Below are 18,025 nucleotides of genomic sequence, written 5' to 3'. Positions count from 1 at the left end.
GATTTTTCGGAGTAAGTTCCTTGGCTTGGACAGGACATTTAGTTCATATCGCTATTCCCGGATCCAGGGGAGAGTACGTCAGATGGAATAATTTCTTAGACGTATTACCGTATCCTCAAGGGTTGGGACCACTTTTTACGGGTCAGTGGAATCTTTATGCTCAAAATCCTGATTCGAGTAGTCATTTATTTGGTACTTCCCAAGGAGCCGGAACTGCCATTCTAACCCTTCTTGGGGGATTCCATCCACAAACGCAAAATTTATGGTTGACCGATATTGCTCATCATCATTTAGCTATTGCATTTATTTTTCTCGTTGCTGGTCATATGTATAGAACTAACTTCGGAATTGAACACAGTATCAAAGATCTTTTAGAAACACATATTCTTCCGGAGTATTATGACATTTGAAATTAGAATGAGAGTATATTTTTTTGATCCGAAAATATTGACCGATTTTAAAGTCGCAACTAACTTGCTAACGGTTTAAATTGGTCAGGCTAAAACACTATGGGCATGTTGGATTACATCATATCAAGTTGATCTAATCTTTTGCCCTTTTTTTTTCTGAAAATACAATAAATATTCATCACGGCCTGGATTTAAAACCAGAAACAGATGATAACTGAATTGGCTTTTCAATGGAAATTTGATAATTGTTGTTCAGGACTCTTACGTCATAAAGGTCAGATGTGATCAAGAGTAGGATAGGTCAGCTTATGTTGGGCCAAGTCAAGTTTGATTGGGTCTAGCCTGGAAACTTAACTTGGGAGTCCATCTACTCCCGCCCACAACCTGACCCAAGCTAAATGAAATTCTATTGTAGCAAAGCTCCGGGAGAGGGATTACGAGGTCGGTGTTGGATCAGCCAAAAAAAAAAACCTTAAAATATTGAGATATCCTTCGATTTAAAATCCTCCGATGATTAAATCAACGAAATCTTTAGAACAGATAATAAAAAATAAAAAATTAAAAGATAAAAAGAGATTTTTGATGAAAAAAATGAAAATTTTTGATTCTCTACAACGGAAAAAAAAAAAAATTATAACTTATCTTTCGAAGAATATCTTGCCCCACTTTATAAAAAAAACTTGCTTGAATCATTAAGCCACTAAAAAAATTTATTAGACCATTAAAACTTTGTTAGACATTAATTTATTATAATAGAATAGTCAATCGGGGTTTAGCAAGTTACTTACCATTTTAATATCTCTCTTAAACAATTATAAGAAAAGAAACAATAATGGTCAACACAAATAATAATTTCCTCGTGCAACTGCTAAGGGCTTCCATGGTGACCTGGAGCTTCTTTCTGCGATAGCCGACAAAGCTTCTCACTTACCATGTTAATATCTTTCTTTACCAATCATAAGAAAAGAAACAATAATGTTCAACACAAGTAATAATTGATTCATGCAAGTGCTAAGGGCTTCCATGGGGACCTGGAACTTCTTTCTGCGATAGCTGACAAAGCTTTTCACCTACCATTTTAATTATCTTTCTTTACCAATTATAAGAAAAGAACAATAATGGTCAACACAAATAATAATTCCCTCATGCAAGTGCTAAGGGCTTCCATGGGGACCTGGAACTTCTTTCTGCTATAGCTGACAAAGCTTCTCGCCGCTGCTCAGCACACCTAAGATATTCTTCAATAGGTGGAAGATTTATTCCACGTTCAACATCTTTTGGTGCTTGGCCTCGTATTACCTGCCGCAAGCATGCAATCATACATAAGTACACAAACTATGGCAGAAGAAGTGATAATAAAAGAACGCAAAATTCGTAGTCATACCTTTGAAGCCCAATGTCTTTCAGCTTGTTGGCACACATCCCTGATATCTCTCCCAGACATTCTAAAACACAACATGCAGTCTATTGTCATTCACAGATAGGCAATAAAGCATAATCTAAATTTGCTTGAATTTGCTTGCAAAAAGAAGATAATATGTAGGTCAGAAAAAGTTGGGGCTCGCTCTCTTCAACAAGCTACAGCATTTCATACACCGAGAATATACCAAATCACATAACAACCTGAAATTACATAGCCAACTAACATCTACTTGATGAACAATCACATCCCCTGCAAATGCCATAATTACAAGAAACATTGAAGCATACATAACCATGGTATTAAGTCAATAAATCTTAAAATCATTGAACTCTGGAGGGCATAATGAAAATCAAAAGACTTCTCTACATTTCCTGCTAATGAAGGATTTCAAACAAGGCCTGTCTTTTGCCCCCTATCTTGAGTTTACCTTTTTCGTGCATAATCTTCAAACGGGATTCATTTGCAATTAATGCAAAATCTTTGGCTTTTCTGATATGCTGTTAACTGGTTTATATGGGAAAGAATCATTGCAGTTCTCATACAATACTGACATTACCAAACCATAATGACACAAGGGAACATTGTCCCCTCGCTACTTCTTCCATCATATAATTTGATCATGGTTCGAGGCATACAAACATAATATGCAATTGGTTGCTTATGGAAGTTGAGTGCTGAAGAGTTGAGTGTTTCTTAAACAGAAACAAATGCACGCAAGTCATGCAAGTCATGAGGCATGATGATTGCTGGCATCTCCCCAGAGATGTTGCTCTTTGTAAAACTGAATTGGGAATCCCATGACATCTAAACCATTAGTAAGTAAACAAACGGACTTGAGAGTCTGCTGAGATATTGAACCCAAGCTTTTCCATTGACAAAGGGGATAATGAGTTTTAGCACAACAACTTTACATAATCGATAACTTTGTAATTCATAAAGATTTCTTTAATCAGTCCAGAACAAATCATAGAATCTGTGAATAATTTAGTACTAAACAAATCTTTAAATGACTTGTTACAGGGAGCAGTTCAGAAAAATCATTCAGCGAAGGGAAAATTAAGAATAATTCAAAGATTTTTAACAATTCAGAGAGGCAAAAAGTGCCAAAAGAAAAGCTTTAACTTACAACTGCATGTCATGCTTCCAACAAAATTAACATATAGTTAGCAAAGTATTTTCAAGCTCAGCTCTGTTTGGATGCTGCTGAGCAGTTAACCACCACCCGGACAACTTACGATTGTTATTCAGCCTTTAACCAACCAGCAAACAAAGTTATTCACTGTTTCTTGGTACTCATTTAACACACCATTCATGCCATGCACAGAAACTGTGGCATTTGGTTGAAAGGTGATGTTTATATCTAGTTAAGGGCCTTTTTTCTCTTTCATGGAAAGAATGCCCTCATGCAATGTATAAGAAAAATGGCTAAGCACCTCTCCCTATATGCACGTATCGACACACAACAGCATCCTCATGATTTTTTATTTTTTATTTTTTATTTTTTGGGTCAAGTAGCATGGAAATTTACCCCCATGTATCACACTCATAACCATTTTGATAGCATAGTACAACAGGAAAAATGATGAATTGTATGCACTTGAAAACTTGAGTCATCATGCAGTGCAGTTACCAATTGGTTGACCGTAGGGCCATGCCAAGCATGCACCCCTCGTTGACCTTCTGATTGTCATTTCCATACAGATACGAAAGGGCATCAAACTACTAAGACCCAATAAGGAAAATCACAACTTCAAAAAATTCGCTTTGAATTAGCAACCACAAATCAGAAATAGAATGACATCTGGGGAGACTCAGAATTGGGACTCCTTATATGGTTGCAACTGCTGTACATCATTGTTGAGGTGCCATGCCATGGTGGAACCATTAGCACCCACTGCATCACATCACCTAACCCTAGGGCTACAGTGGTTGCTAAGAAAACATAGCATCAAAAAGAATTTAATTAATATCAAAAATTAAATGCATATTTTTAAGAAACATAGTATCCTAACTCTAATTTGGGCATTAAACTCGATGCATAATCATAATCAAAATAGGACTTGACAATAAGAAAACAGACTAGAGTTATTTTATTGCAAATATGGAAATGTGACTAATATTTGACATTGCCCCTAATGGAAAATCTTTAAGAAAATCTGCCGGAAAACCTATGATCATCGGTTTAACAAACTTATTAAAGGGTTTTGATTTGTAATTCTCACCACACCACATCTTGGCGAGATTGTTTCATTTAAATAATACTGAATCGATACAAATATGGTTACAAGGATATTACAAATCAAACATAAAAGATAATTACAGCCCATGATCTTAACAGAAAATTCCACCGAATATGGCAAATCAAATCAAATACAAAAGGTAATTACAGCCCATGATCTTAACAAAAAATCCTACAGATTATGCCAAATCATCTTTAGCTATTATCCCCCCGCAAGCACAATGGGGAGGTAGTCACATTGAGCTTGGACCAAAGAAGCACAAAGCCAGAGGAGGCAAGGCCCTTAGTTAATCCATCCGCAAGTTGATCGTTAGAACTTATAAAGCGAATGGCTAACTGTTTCTGAAAGACATGCTCCTGAACAAAGTGGTAATCAATTTCAATATGCTTCGTGCGAGCATGGAAAACCGGATCCGCTGTAAGATAAATGGCAGATTGTCGTACCATAAGATGGGAGGTTTCCATAATGAAAAGTATAATTCCCAGAGAAGTGATTGTATCCAAATAATCTCAGCAGTAGTATTGGCTAGACTTTTATATTCAGATTCTGTGCTAGATCGAGCAATTGTGCGTTACTTTTTGGAACTCCAGGAGATTAAGTTAGGCCCTAAAAAGATGGCAAAACCGCTCATAGAGCATCGATCATCGGGACTATCAGCCCAATCTACATCTGAGAAACCATGTAGTGAGGATATAGAACCTGATCGAAGATAAAGGCCGTGAGAAATGGTGCCCTTCAAATCACGAAAAATCTGTTTTACAGCTATCCAGTGAGAAGTGGTAGGATGATGCATGAACTGGCAGACCTGGTTGACGGCAAAAGTGATGTCAGATCTTGTGAGTGTGAGATACTGCAGGCTACCAACCACACTATGGTAGAGAGAAGGATTCTCAAAAGCATCTCCATCATAAGCAGAGAGGCGAGAGCCTAAGGAGATAGGAGTGTTGAGTGGTTTACAGTTAAGCATCGAACATCGAGTGAAAACATCATGGATGTATTTAGACTAAGTGAGATGAAGGCCAGTAGAGCTGAAGAGGGCTTCTATGCCAAGAAAAAAGTGAAGCAGACCCAAGTCCTTCATAGCAAATTCTCGACTTAAAACATCCAGCAGAGATGTAAAAGGTGCACCAGATGTACCAGTGAGAATAATGTCATCCACAAATACAAGCAGAAAAATCATGTAGCTAAATCTTCGAAGTATAAATAATGAAGAATCAGCAAGTGAACTAGTAAAGCCAAGCTATTGAAGGAAGGCACTAAAACATTGAAATCAGACTCAGGGCGCTTGTTTAAGACCATAAAGTGATCGTCGTAGATGACAGACAAACTCCGATCGAGAAGGATCAATAAAATCTAATGGTTGCTGCATATATACTTCTTCATTCAAATACCCATGTAAAAACGTATTTTTAACATCAAGTTGGCGAACCGACCAACCGAGAGAAATAGCAATAGTCAAGATAGTGCGCATAGTAGCTGGTTTGATGATTGGACTATAAGTCTCATCATAGTCTAGGCCTTCCTGCTGATGAAATCCTTTAGCAATGAGTCGAGCTTTATAGCGATCAATCGAGCCATCGGATTTCTGCTTGAATTTATACACCCATTTGCAACCAATAATATTTTGTGTCGGAGAAGGTGGCACCAGATCCCATGTGTGATTATGAATAAGAGCTTGATATTCTTCCTGCATTGCCGGAATCTATTTAGAATCTTTTCGAGCCATAGCAAATGATTTAGGTTCCTACAGAGCAGCAGAAACAAAGAAGACTGCAGGATGTCGAGAGATTGTAAATCGAGGCAGAGGAAGAGAGCCATCATGGGAGCGAATAATCATATGATGAATATGCTATGGTAATTGAGCATCCTCAGAATTTTTCAATGGATCAGAGAGCTGATTATTGACCCGAGGCAACAAACCAGAAACACCAGTAGCCATCTCAACCATAGAGGGAGAGCCAGTAGCCAGACGATCAGATGATGGAATAGGTAAAGTATAAGGAGGGTCAGAGGGAGGAGCGGTGACACCGATTGCATCCACGGTGATGGGGGATGATGTACTGAGTTCGACCAAGTTAGATGATTGAGACGAGAATGAAAAAGAGTGCTCATTGAAGATAACAATTCGACGCACAAAGATACGACCTGCAGCTAAATCTAGAAACCTGTACCCCTGATAGTATGTAGGATACCCAAGAAAAACATAGGGACATGATCGTGGTTCTAACTTATGATGAGTATAGGGATGAAGATAAGGAAAACATAAACAGCCAAAGACACGAAGAAAATTATAATCTGGAGAATGTCCATGTAAAAGCTGATAGGGAGATTGGAAGTTAAGAGACTTAGTGGGAAGATGATTGATAAGAAAAACAGATGTTTCAAAGGCATAATCCTAGAATTTAGGTGGTAAGTGTGAGTGAGAAGAGTGAGACCCATATCAACAATGTGTCTGTGTTTTCTCTTAGCTAAACCATTTTGCTGGGGAGTGTGAGGACAGGACATTCGATGAAAAATTTCGTTATCTTGTAGTTTATTTTGGAAAGTATGAGAAAGAAATTCCTTAGCTCCATCAGACTGAAAATTGTTAATTTTACAACCAAAAAATTTTTTGACTTGAAGTCGAAAGGCACGAAAAACTCTTGTAACATCAGCGCGAGACTTTAAGACAAAGAACCACGAATACTTACTAAAGTCATCTAGAAAGTGTATGCAGTAAAGATGACAAGGGTGAGAAGTGACAGGTGCAGGACCCCAAATGTCAGTATGCACAAGCTCAAATAAATCAGAGCTTTTATTCATAGTAGGTTGAAAAAAACAATTAACAATCTTTCCTAACTGACATGCTGAACAAACATGTGTAACATGATCTTTATTTAATGAAATAATAGAACGCAAAGTACGTTGAACAATATTAAAAGTAGGATGACCTAAATGTTGGTGCCATAAAATGCTTAAATCAGCTGTGGAAAGAAATATTGGAGGATCAGAAGTGTATCTAGTTCTAGGTCGAAAGCAGTACAATCCATCTTTAACCGGTCCCCGCAGAAGCTCCCATCGTGAATGAAGGTCCTTCACAACAAAATAAGTAGGATGAAGTTCAAAGAAACATGTATTATCATGAGCAAATTTAGATATAGAGAGCAAATTTTTGAAAATTTTAGGGGCACAAAGTATATTGTTTAAGTGTAATGTACGATGCGGGGTATGTAAAGTGGATGAGCCAGAAGCAAGGACATGCAAATCTGTACCATCACCAATAAAGACTTGATCATTATTGGACTGATCATCTCTAAGACTGAGATTGGCTAGATCCGATGTGACATGATGAGTGGCTTCGGAGTCAATATACCAGTCTAGATCATGTATGCCAAAGTTAGGGCCTTGAATTGAATGGGCTTAGGCTGGAGAGAAACCCATTTGACAAAAAGGAGCCATATGGCCAAGCCTTTCACACAATTGACATATGATTTGAAGCCCAGTGTAAAATTTATTAGATCCAGAAGCATCTCGAATTCGTTGAGGCTCACCAGAAATTGGAATAGCATAGTTTCGGCCTGATCCAAAAAAAATCATGTTTCCATCAGAGTTACGGAAGTTAGACCCATGAGAAAAGATGGGCCAAGTGTACAGGCCTGATCTACGATGGTGCAGTTGAGGGCTTTCAGCAGTGCAACCCGAATGGTGCTAGAGGTCTGAGATGCCACGAGAGAAGCTTCTGGAGTTGTAGCCCGAGCATCCCCTACCACTACGACTGCCGCGACGCCCCCGTGTGGTTCTACCGCCGCGACCGTCAGTGAAGTTCACAGTAAGGATCGGGGCTGGACCAAGAAGGCCAGAGAGAGGTGGTGGTTGTTCTTTTGCAGCGGCAAAATTGCACCCATGCATTTTGCTGAAGAAGAAGAGCCTACAAATCTTCAGTAGTCATAGAGAAAAGTGTCGGGGCTAGGGCAAGGACCAAGGGTTCCCAATCCGGGCCCAAACCAGAGAGACTCCATTGATTAAGGGCAGCCAGAGTTACAGGTTTCTCGATTTGAGTGAAGAGAGTAGCCACTTCTTTGACTGATTTCAGAAATTCCATCATAGAGTTCTCACCTTTGTGAAGTTCATGCCATTTGTCATCGATAAAGACCTCCTGAGCCATTGTGTGAGAGTCGAATAAATTAAGATAGAATGGTCCAAACAGCATTCGTGGAGGAGAGGCCAACCGGATTCACTCCCACAGTTTGATCTACAGAGAGAAGAATGGTGAGTGCAAATTGATCTTGAACAAGCCATTGATCATAGATGGGGTTGGGTGGGTCGTTGCTGTCCTTGTCAGGGATCATCTAAGGAGGTGCCGGAATAGTTCCATCTGCAAATCCGAGAAGTTTGTATGGTCCGATGAGTGCCATCATGATGTTGCGCCATAGATAATAGTTGGATCCTTCAAGTTTGATGGGTATATTCAGAATGGAGGGAAGAGTGGGTGTTGTTGTCATTGTAGAGGAAGAAATATTTTGTGCCATTTTGGTGAGAATCAGGTTGAGTGATCAAGAAGGAAGAAGGTTGGTTTGAGTTTTTAAGAAAATAGAGGTTAAAAGAAAGGGAGAAAATGCCCAGAGAAGGGCTCTGATACCATAAAGGGTTTTGATTTGTAATTCTCACCACACCACATCTTGGTGAGATTGTTTTATTTAAATAATACTAAATCGATACAAATATAGTTCCTAGGATATTACAAATCAAATACAAAGATAATTACAGCCCATGATCTTAACTGAAAATCCCACCGAATATGGCAAATCAAATCAAATACAAAAGGGAATTACAGCCCATGATCTCAACAGAAAATCCTACAAATTATGCCAAATCATCTTTAGCTATTACTTATAAACAACTAATATTGTAAATATTCATAATAGCAGAACATGTGAGTATAAAAACAGTATGAATATAAAACTTGATATAATGGCAACGTTCATACTAGGTACCAAGTACCAACATATAACTAATAATATAGTACATGTGAGAAAAGATTAACAAATGTGATGGATTAACCATCTTTTCCATCAAATAAATGAAGTACAGGAAAAGAATAGCCTTAGGTATATATTCATATATTAAGCTCAGATCTGGTGAATCCGCTATTTCGGGGCTCGCCATTTTTCACTTATTTCTCTTAGAAAATTATTTTATTTTTTAAGGACCCAAAAAAATTCTTTTACATCTTTAAAAAGCTGCCTTCATCTTAATTTTTTGAATCATACAATCACATGCAGTCAATTTTCTAAAAAATCCAAAACAATATGGTTGATCTTAAGAAAGTACTCACTTGCATAGGTATGATTCATCATCGATATGCATCTCTACCTTAAACTCAAAAAATTGAAAAGAATGACCCAAAGTGGACACTATTTATTTATTTTTTAGAAACAGAAGAATGGCCCTGGAATGAGCTACATGTTAAAACTGACCAGAGAAACAGCCATGAAATCAAATACCAATATTATGAACAAAAATTATAGAATTTATAACTAACTTTCAACAAAACTTGCTGAAACCATTACAATGGGACTGAAATCAGTGAGTCCTTGTGTTAGTTTCTCCTATGTTCCAACAGAATAGGATCAGTTTTAGCCAAAACACCAAACCTTGTTTGAGTATCAGCATATAGGATCTCTCTTCAAATATCTGATTTTTGGACTGAGGAAAGATGAAACAGTAGTTGATCCAGATGGATCATCAAACTCGATGTGGACCATTTTGACCATTACGGATATCTATGAGGATAATTAGATGCAACGTGGATCATTTTCGCCATCATAAGGACTCAATGTGGATCATGTGGGCTACTATGAGTAGAACTAGATAGAATCCAAAAGCAAAATCTGCCACATCAAGAAGCCGAATCACATGCCAAACTTTAGGAGACGATAACTTAGTCATATGATACTGACTGAGATGATCTTTTTTGTCCAAATTGGATATCTTTTCAAGATCTACAACTTTGGGACAGTCTTTAAAGGAGCTAAATTGGGCCAAAATTCCATCATTTGAACTTCGAAATGGGCTGGTCAAACTGAAACTTTCCTTTTTGGAAAAAATTTTGACCATAGGTTGTCTTTCAATCTCGTGAAGAATTAGACAGAGCGATAGAAGACAAAGTTAATACACAAATCGAGATCTATGTCCTGCAAAATTTTAGTATTTTTTTCATGATTTTTTATATTCATCATATTTTTTTAGAGATCTGATCTTATTTAAGCTAGGAAAAGGAGTCCAACTCAACTTGTTCAACAATGGACATTCTTCTAGAAGATAAGAAGAAGAATCCGATCCGAATTGTACAAGAACGGATCTCACTATTATAAATAAGAGCTATGTACCTCACTATTATGAATAGGGACTATGTACCTCAATTTATGGTATGGAGAAATCAATGAAAGAAGAGGATTTAAGTCTTACTTTTGCAATTCTTTCATTAGTTTGAGAGATTCAAGTTGAGTGGGTTGAAAGACATTTCTTCTCTCGGATCGGATTAGATTGGTATCAGAACTTCGGTCCTCTACATCTATGGAAGGTCTAGATGCATAAGCAATGCATGCAGTTGGAAAAAAGGCTACTCGTGCTTGAAGTACATCGAAGGACAAAGACAAGTATGGCTGTTAGTTCTATCTTGATGGATAATGAGATGAAGGTACGTCTCATACAACTAAAGGAGAAGATTGCCCACTCACATAGACGGTGTATCAATTAGCGGCGCCTTCAACACAAGCACCAGCAATTCCTGTAGAGCAAAATTGTTTTCTATGTCTAGAGATTAAGATTTATCATCTAGCAAGAAAGATCAAGGCTGAAAATCATCTTCGAGTAAAGCTAAGTGGTTCAACCATGAGGCAGGAAAGCAAGCATTTCCTATCTTCATTCTAAATTAGTAGAAGCTAAATCTCCTAAACAAGAGGAGCTCTAATCTAAATAGATCATCAGACTTAATGTGAACCACTTTGACTACTATAAATATCCATGAAGATCATCATAGTCGATGGACTCGATGTGGATCACGTTGGCTACTACGAGTAGAACTAGACAAAATCCAAAAGCAAGATCCACCATATCAAGAAGTCGAATCACACGCCAAATTTCAGAAGGCAATATCTTAGTCATATGATGCTCGATGGAGATGGTCTCTTTTATTAAAAAAAATAATGAGTATCTTTTCGAGATCTACAACTTTGGGATGGCCTCTAAAAGAGCTAAATTGAGCCAAAATTCTATTATTTGGACTTCAAAATGGGCTGATCAAACCAAAATTTTTCTTTTCAAGAAAGATTTTGACCACATGATATCTTTTAATCTGTGAAAATTTAAGCAGAGCGATAGAAGATAAAATTGATGTAGAAGTCGAGATCTATCTTCTGTAAAATTTTAGTATTTTTTCATAACTTTTTATATTCATCATCCTTTTTTTAAGTCCTATTTAAGCTAGGAAGAGGAGTCCAACCTAACTTATTCAATGGTGAATGTCCTTCTAGAAGATAAGAAGATGACTCCAATCCAAATTGTACATAAACGAAACCTCATTATTATAAATAGGTGCTATATACCTTGCTATTATAAATAGAGGCTACGTATATCAGTTTATGATACGAAGAATTAATCAATAAAAGAAAAGAAAATTTAAGCCTTACTTTCACAATTTTTCCATCATCTTTTTTTTTTTCTTTTGTGAGATCCAAATTGAATGGATTGAAGGAAATCTTTTTTCTCTCCGATCGGAGTAGTCATGCCTGATATAGCTTAACATCATCAATCACAGCATGAACAATATGCTATATACAGATACTTGGTTCAAGGAGGTCAACTTATTTATCTTTTAGGATCGATAAACATCACGATTGGGTCTATCATTCAAAGTCATAAGTGGCTCCTCCCAGCTCCTGCATACAATTCTCTATAATTCCTATACTTCATTTCATGGAAAGCATCTTATCTTCCTAACAACTTCTCTTAAACAATACATCACTCTGCTCCCCAAGTTTTGAGGTGGTGGCCAAACCATGGAGAGGACTTCTCTGAAATTCAGCTCATGGTACAAACCGTCCTCAGGAATTCAAGAAATGAATATGTTGCTTTTGACCATTTCTGATTGTTAAAATGTAGTAAGAGCACATATATATATATATTTTCGTGGTGGGGTTGGGAGGTGGGGAGGCAATAAAAAGAAGAAAAAGAAGAAACACTAAAAAACCGCTGATAATCCTGATGAAAAGAAAGTGGGACAGGGTACAAGACCTTGCTGGGCTTGTCACAGAGATACTTGGTACCAAGCCCATGATAGATGACTAAAGAATGCTCTAGGTGGATCAAAACAGAATTCTACAGCTTATGTAACCAAAAGAAATAGTCGTGTGTAAAATAATTTAGACAACAGAACAAGCATGCTAACCGTGATATAAACAATAACGAAATATGCCATACAATAAGATAACTGCAGTAAGATAAAATTAAAATCTCGTTCTGCTGAAAGTTGTACACTTGGACTAATCCAGAACAGAGACTAGGCCCTGTTTGAATGCCTTACTCACTTGTCTATGGGTACACTGCACCATCCAAATTTTTGCAGTTGAGAAAGGAGAGGAGAAATCAGAGAGATTGGGAATCCTGTCAATCAACCAATCCAGATATTTCAGCGATTAGTTGTTCCATCTGAAGAGTGATTTTTCTTATCCCTAAAAAATCGGGACATGAGGATCAAAAGGATCCCCTCATTCCTCCGAGTCTCTCTTTTTCTCACTTCTTTTCAAAAAGTCCTGTTAGTGTGCAGTAATCAGCAGCCAAGGGTGTTGGGCATCCAAACATCCCCTCATGGATCTCGGATGCCTAGATACCCTATCATTAGGATGTCTTGTATATGAGTAGAAAATGTAACCACAATGGGGATGGCTGAGGAGCTAAGATGGATGAAGGGTGAAGAAGCAGGGGCAAGATGGACCACAGATCCTGTAATGTCAAAATTACCATTGCAGTGTAAACTGCCTTCTAAATAAACGTTAGCTTCCCAGATAAACTATGGTTACTGTGTCCATGTCACTCATGCCATTGAGGCCCTGTTTGGGCAGCAGAGCATCTTATCCTTTGCAATAAGATATGCTTTAATCTATACATGGCCAGAAAATTAGGAGTTGGAGGAGAAATTATGCAATGGACAGAGAGCATAAATTGTGATGGAAAACTTTGGTTCATAGCAGCCCATATAAGAAAATCCCCTCTCAAGTGGAACAGATAACCCCAATTCTTCTGGAATTAAGGGCTCTGGATGGTTTCTGTTCCAGAAATCATCTATCCAAAAGTTCCTCCCTTTTTACTTTAAACTAAAATTACCCAGCCATCCAGAAAGGCACTAAAAAAGTTCAACTCCAATCTACCAGTATCAACGCAGCCTTCTAAACATCTCACAACCTTGTTCTGCAATAAGCTAGTTCAGAGAAACTGACATGAAGATCTTGTTTTATTGAGCATAAACATACCTAAAGCCAGGCATTAATTAGACTTTAGAAAACTAATGGAAGGAAAAAAGCCAACAAATTGTATGCAGTTGAATAATTATCGTAAATAATGGAAAAAAATGTTCAACTAAGCACTTACTCTTCTGTTGCTGAGGCAAGCTGAACTAGTTCAGACTTTTTTAGGTGCTTTGCATACTGAGCAGATATTTCTTCACGAGTTTGTTGGTCAGGTAGACCAAATGAGATCATTGAATCAAAGCGGCTGGAAGAAAAGATGCACATGTAAAAATTGATTGCTCTGATCAATTGGCTAGCATGCATAGCATCCAGAAAGAACCATGACAGATTCAGCAACATCCACTCGAGTACTCGACTCCACACAGGAACAAAAACATCAAAGAAGTTCACCTGATGAGAGCAGGATCAAGGTCTTGCTTTCTATTGGTTGCAGCTATAACCACCACGCGCTTTTCTTGCTCAAATCCATCAATCTGCGAAACAGCAGACTGTTCTTTTAATGGCTTGATATAATCACACAAGTGTAACAACACTATCACCAGTTCAACCCATAAAAAAAATGAAGAAAATATAGAACTTTCAACCACTGAAGCTGGTATTAATAACTGAATCAAAAATATCTTCAAACCTTAACCATTTCAGCAACATATCCATAGGAAGAGACATTGACAAACAAATCTTTTAGCACAAATTTTTATCATATGCAATGTGGTTGCCCAAAGTACAGTGCTTGCAATTTACAATCTACAATCACATCATTAGCCAACTTAAAAGACTGCAACCTTTTAATAGTATATATTTGATGCAATGTATAAAAAGAGTTGCCACACCTTTTTTTTCCTCCATTTCTTAGGCAAATTCAGGAGGGAAATCAGGATGTAACTTGACAATGAATATGGAAAATCCTAAGCCTGACTTAATGCTTAAGTATGAAGCAGCAGCTAAGATGATCCTTCAGCTTACCATCTTATTCTAAACATGACGTTGCCATCTAAAGGAGTAATGAACCTAGTGACACCAACCATTTAGATCAGGTTTGTTGTAGAACAAAAAAGCTAGAACATCATTATTAAGATTGTGCTTATATAAAGCACTCAATAAATTACAGATGTATCATTATCCTTTCAAAAGAGCAATCCAATCAAATTTATGCTTTGCAAGCACAGAAAAACATATTGTTCAATTTATACATTTGAATTTCCATTTTTCTTTTTCTTTTTCATGTCCTTCATCCTATTATGTGAAGAGTTAAGCAATTTGAACCTAAGCTGGAAAACACAATGAGCAAAGCCCAAACTTGAACAAACTAATCCACCAGTGTTTCTCACCAGAACAACTAAATTATCATGAATTTTTCTAGTGTCCATCACTCTATTTTAACTTCTAATGTCAAGTCAAATTCTATTGATACACACAATCTCTATACTAGAGTGTTAGCTCAAACATGACTATAGGTGTGATTGTGTGAACATCAGCAGGTGTGAGAGAGTATGGCTTGGCAAGAGAAAGAAGGGAACCATCTATACAAAATATGTCTTATCAATAATAATAGAATATGGTTTCTATGTCTCTTATGAGCTCTAGAACTTTATCTTCATTATTCTTTATATTTCTACCAGTTTAAAAATATCAAAGCTTTACATTGCTAGATCAATCTACCATCATCATAATGCATGAATGAACTACAACACAGTGGTTTGGAGATATGATGCATGGCCTAACATGTTAAAATTATTGAAATGGAGTACCAGTAAAATAAAAGTAAAAAATAACCCCACCTGCCGTAATATTACTGACAAAATCCTGCGCGTAGCTTCATGCATTTCACTATCTCGAGCAACTGCAAAAGAATCAACCTATACAAATAGAAGAAAACTGTGACGAGATCCACATCACTCCACATATGAATACAAGCCACTCTGTGTGTGCACGCGCACGTGTGTGAGGGGTGTCCATACATACATACACACACATAAAGGCTAAATTTAATTGCATGGTAAGAAAGCCACAAGGGTTTCTATGCTTGGATTTGTACATTTTACAGCATACTTTGTCTCTTTATACTCACGTAATACGCTCATCTCTAAAATTATGGCATATAAATACACCAAGGATTTAGAAGCTGCTCATACTGGACCTATACAATCTGGTATGTAGAGTACAGTCTAGGAGCCAGCAAGGGAAGGACCAATATGCCCTGGAATCAGCCAAACTGGGCCCAAACAGCCCATATTGGGCCAAATGGGGCAGATTGGGCCAAGCTGGCCTGTACTAAGGGCCAACCGAGCAGTACTGCTTAAGATGAGTCTCTTGTGCTTTTAAGAGTTTGTTCTCTGCCATTTAAAGGTGAAGAGGCCAGCAGCTATTAAAAGACAACTTTCATGGGAATAAAGCATTCTAGTTTGGTAAGTCTGTCTCCACCCCTTCCCATTTTTTAATTTCTTGAGAAATACGAGAACTATTAAGTATTTAATTTCAAAAAATAATGATAATTCTTTTGTTGATGGATCTAATGATCTTTTGATCCCCAGATTCGTGCCTTAGATCTCATGCAATTTCAATTGACACAACCCTAAATCTAATTGCACATCAAATGATAATTGTGATGCATCTATATTTTAAATGTATCTTTAGCTCGAAGTTGTATCATGTTATGTCAAAGATATGCAATATAAAAATTTCCCCACACACCGAGAAACATGACTGGAGCACTTAAATCAATACTTTTAACATATTTCTCGCAAAAGCATAACAATAAGAAATAAAACATAAGAAAAACCATGGAGGCCAAAATAGGCCATATCAAGGGTGTGCGAGTTGTGTCAAAGTGTCTCTATCAATACCTGTTGTAGATACTAGGTGCAACACAGCATATGCCATATCCACCCTTGGTTGGTATAGGTTCAATACTTGGTATTTTGAACATTGGTTAACATGTATATGAAAATCTTACCCAGAATCAGCATTTTAAGGCCATAAACATACGAGTATCACCAGGGCATATTGTAGCACATCGGGTGGGAACCTGTATGAAACTCAAGTTTAGGTCCGTATAGGTCCCGAGCCACCCTGTATCATCCCATACCAAGACGTGCCGAGGTGTGTACCAACCCTTATCAAGGTGTACCAAGATAAAAAGTGAGATAAATCGTTGGAGGGCTGTTTCTTTTTTCTTTTTTCATTACAGGGTACATACTGCATCATATTGATCCATATTGTACTGAACTAATAAGGTACCGATACAATATCTAGCATCGAGACTGTGGATCTTGATCATATTAGTGTTAGTCTTAACTTTGCTAGTAGAAGAATACATAAAAATGACTCCAAATACCTCATCTAGGAAAACGATTGCTCCATTAGGAAGCTCATTAGCAAGAGAAAAAACATTCCCTAGCAACCGCTCACTTTCACCATAATATTTTGACATGATGACCTCCAATGGCACATAAAGCAATGGAACACCCTGCAACAGCAAGACCATACGAACATGTTAGTAAATGACAATACATGATATACTTGTAAAGATCAGAAGATGGTAAATCATATTTAAAAAGAAAAACACTTGGATAACACAAATTGTGCAATTACAATTTTCCAAGGAATATATTTTTTGTGTGATTAGCAAGTTATATTTGTGAAAGTGAAGAAAGTTGTCTCATAGATATTAATAACAGAAATAAACAACACTACCCCTGTACCACTTGCTTGAGCTGAGGCTCATAGTCTGTACTCTTCATGATAATTGGTGATTCAGCATCCACCACATGCTTAAAAAGAATCCCTTCTATACTAAAGTAAGACACTAAACATCTAAGCCCTCCCTATGCCATATCCAAAACGAATGTCATTAAATATTTTCATCAAGAAATTGTTAATGAATGTCATGGTCCAGGACATTGGGATCCATTATATGAGTATCTTGCAAATAAATAGATCCACAAAATATGCAGTAAAATTCCACAAGAGACTGCCATACAACCAACGAGAAGATTATATTGTTTGTATTAATATCATAAAAAATACAAGTTTCTCCTTCACAATTGGTAAATCTTTTATGCAGCAGAAAATAAAAGTGGCTTTTGTAATAGAAGGGGATATATTAGAAACAGCTACCAATTCCCATGTAGGTTGTCTGACAACAACTAAGCGATTCCATCTCAAAAGCATAGAATAAGCAATGGAGTATTACATCAAGGTTCTCCCATACACATAATAGAAGTGCGGTTATGAAAGAGAGGATGCTATTGCATCAAGTAGAGCTAAACCCACATCACTTTGACAATCTAGCAATTCACAACCCGGAAAAAATGTGGACCCACATCTTGACCACAACTACATCTAACTCTAACCCTCTGTTTGGTATGAAGGATGGATGGAAGGATGGACGGATGAAAGAGAAAATATGGATGGAGGAAAGGATGGATGGAAATATGGATGGAGGAA

The 18,025-nt window shown here is 37.3% G+C and overlaps 1 protein-coding gene across 3 annotated transcripts in view; it reads right to left on the bottom strand.

Moving 5' to 3' along the window:
* Positions 1 to 1,337: 1,337 nt before the first annotated feature.
* LOC105050063 (uncharacterized) overlaps positions 1,338 to 18,025 on the bottom strand; it is a 28,055-nt gene continuing 11,367 nt past the window's right edge. For 2 of the 3 annotated variants that reach the window (XM_010929916.1, XM_010929918.4), the window contains exons 9-14: positions 16,914 to 17,045; positions 15,358 to 15,435; positions 13,970 to 14,052; positions 13,701 to 13,823; positions 1,795 to 1,855; positions 1,338 to 1,709 (exon numbers count right to left, since the gene is read on the bottom strand). In XM_010929916.1, the coding sequence (XP_010928218.1) occupies positions 1,554 to 1,709; positions 1,795 to 1,855; positions 13,701 to 13,823; positions 13,970 to 14,052; positions 15,358 to 15,435; positions 16,914 to 17,045 (633 nt within the window). In that variant the 3' untranslated portion in view covers positions 1,338 to 1,553. Of the gene's footprint in view, positions 1,710 to 1,794; positions 1,856 to 7,003; positions 7,146 to 13,700; positions 13,824 to 13,969; positions 14,053 to 15,357; positions 15,436 to 16,913; positions 17,046 to 18,025 lie in introns of all 3 variants that reach the window. The other variant, XR_002165192.3, reaches the window with a different exon arrangement.

This window comes from Elaeis guineensis, chromosome 8 (genome assembly GCF_000442705.2).
Source record: "Elaeis guineensis isolate ETL-2024a chromosome 8, EG11, whole genome shotgun sequence".
Lineage (NCBI taxonomy): Eukaryota > Viridiplantae > Streptophyta > Magnoliopsida > Arecales > Arecaceae > Elaeis > Elaeis guineensis.
The sequence above is the reverse complement of the archived record's forward strand: the minus strand, read 5'-3'. Positions and strand labels throughout refer to the sequence as shown.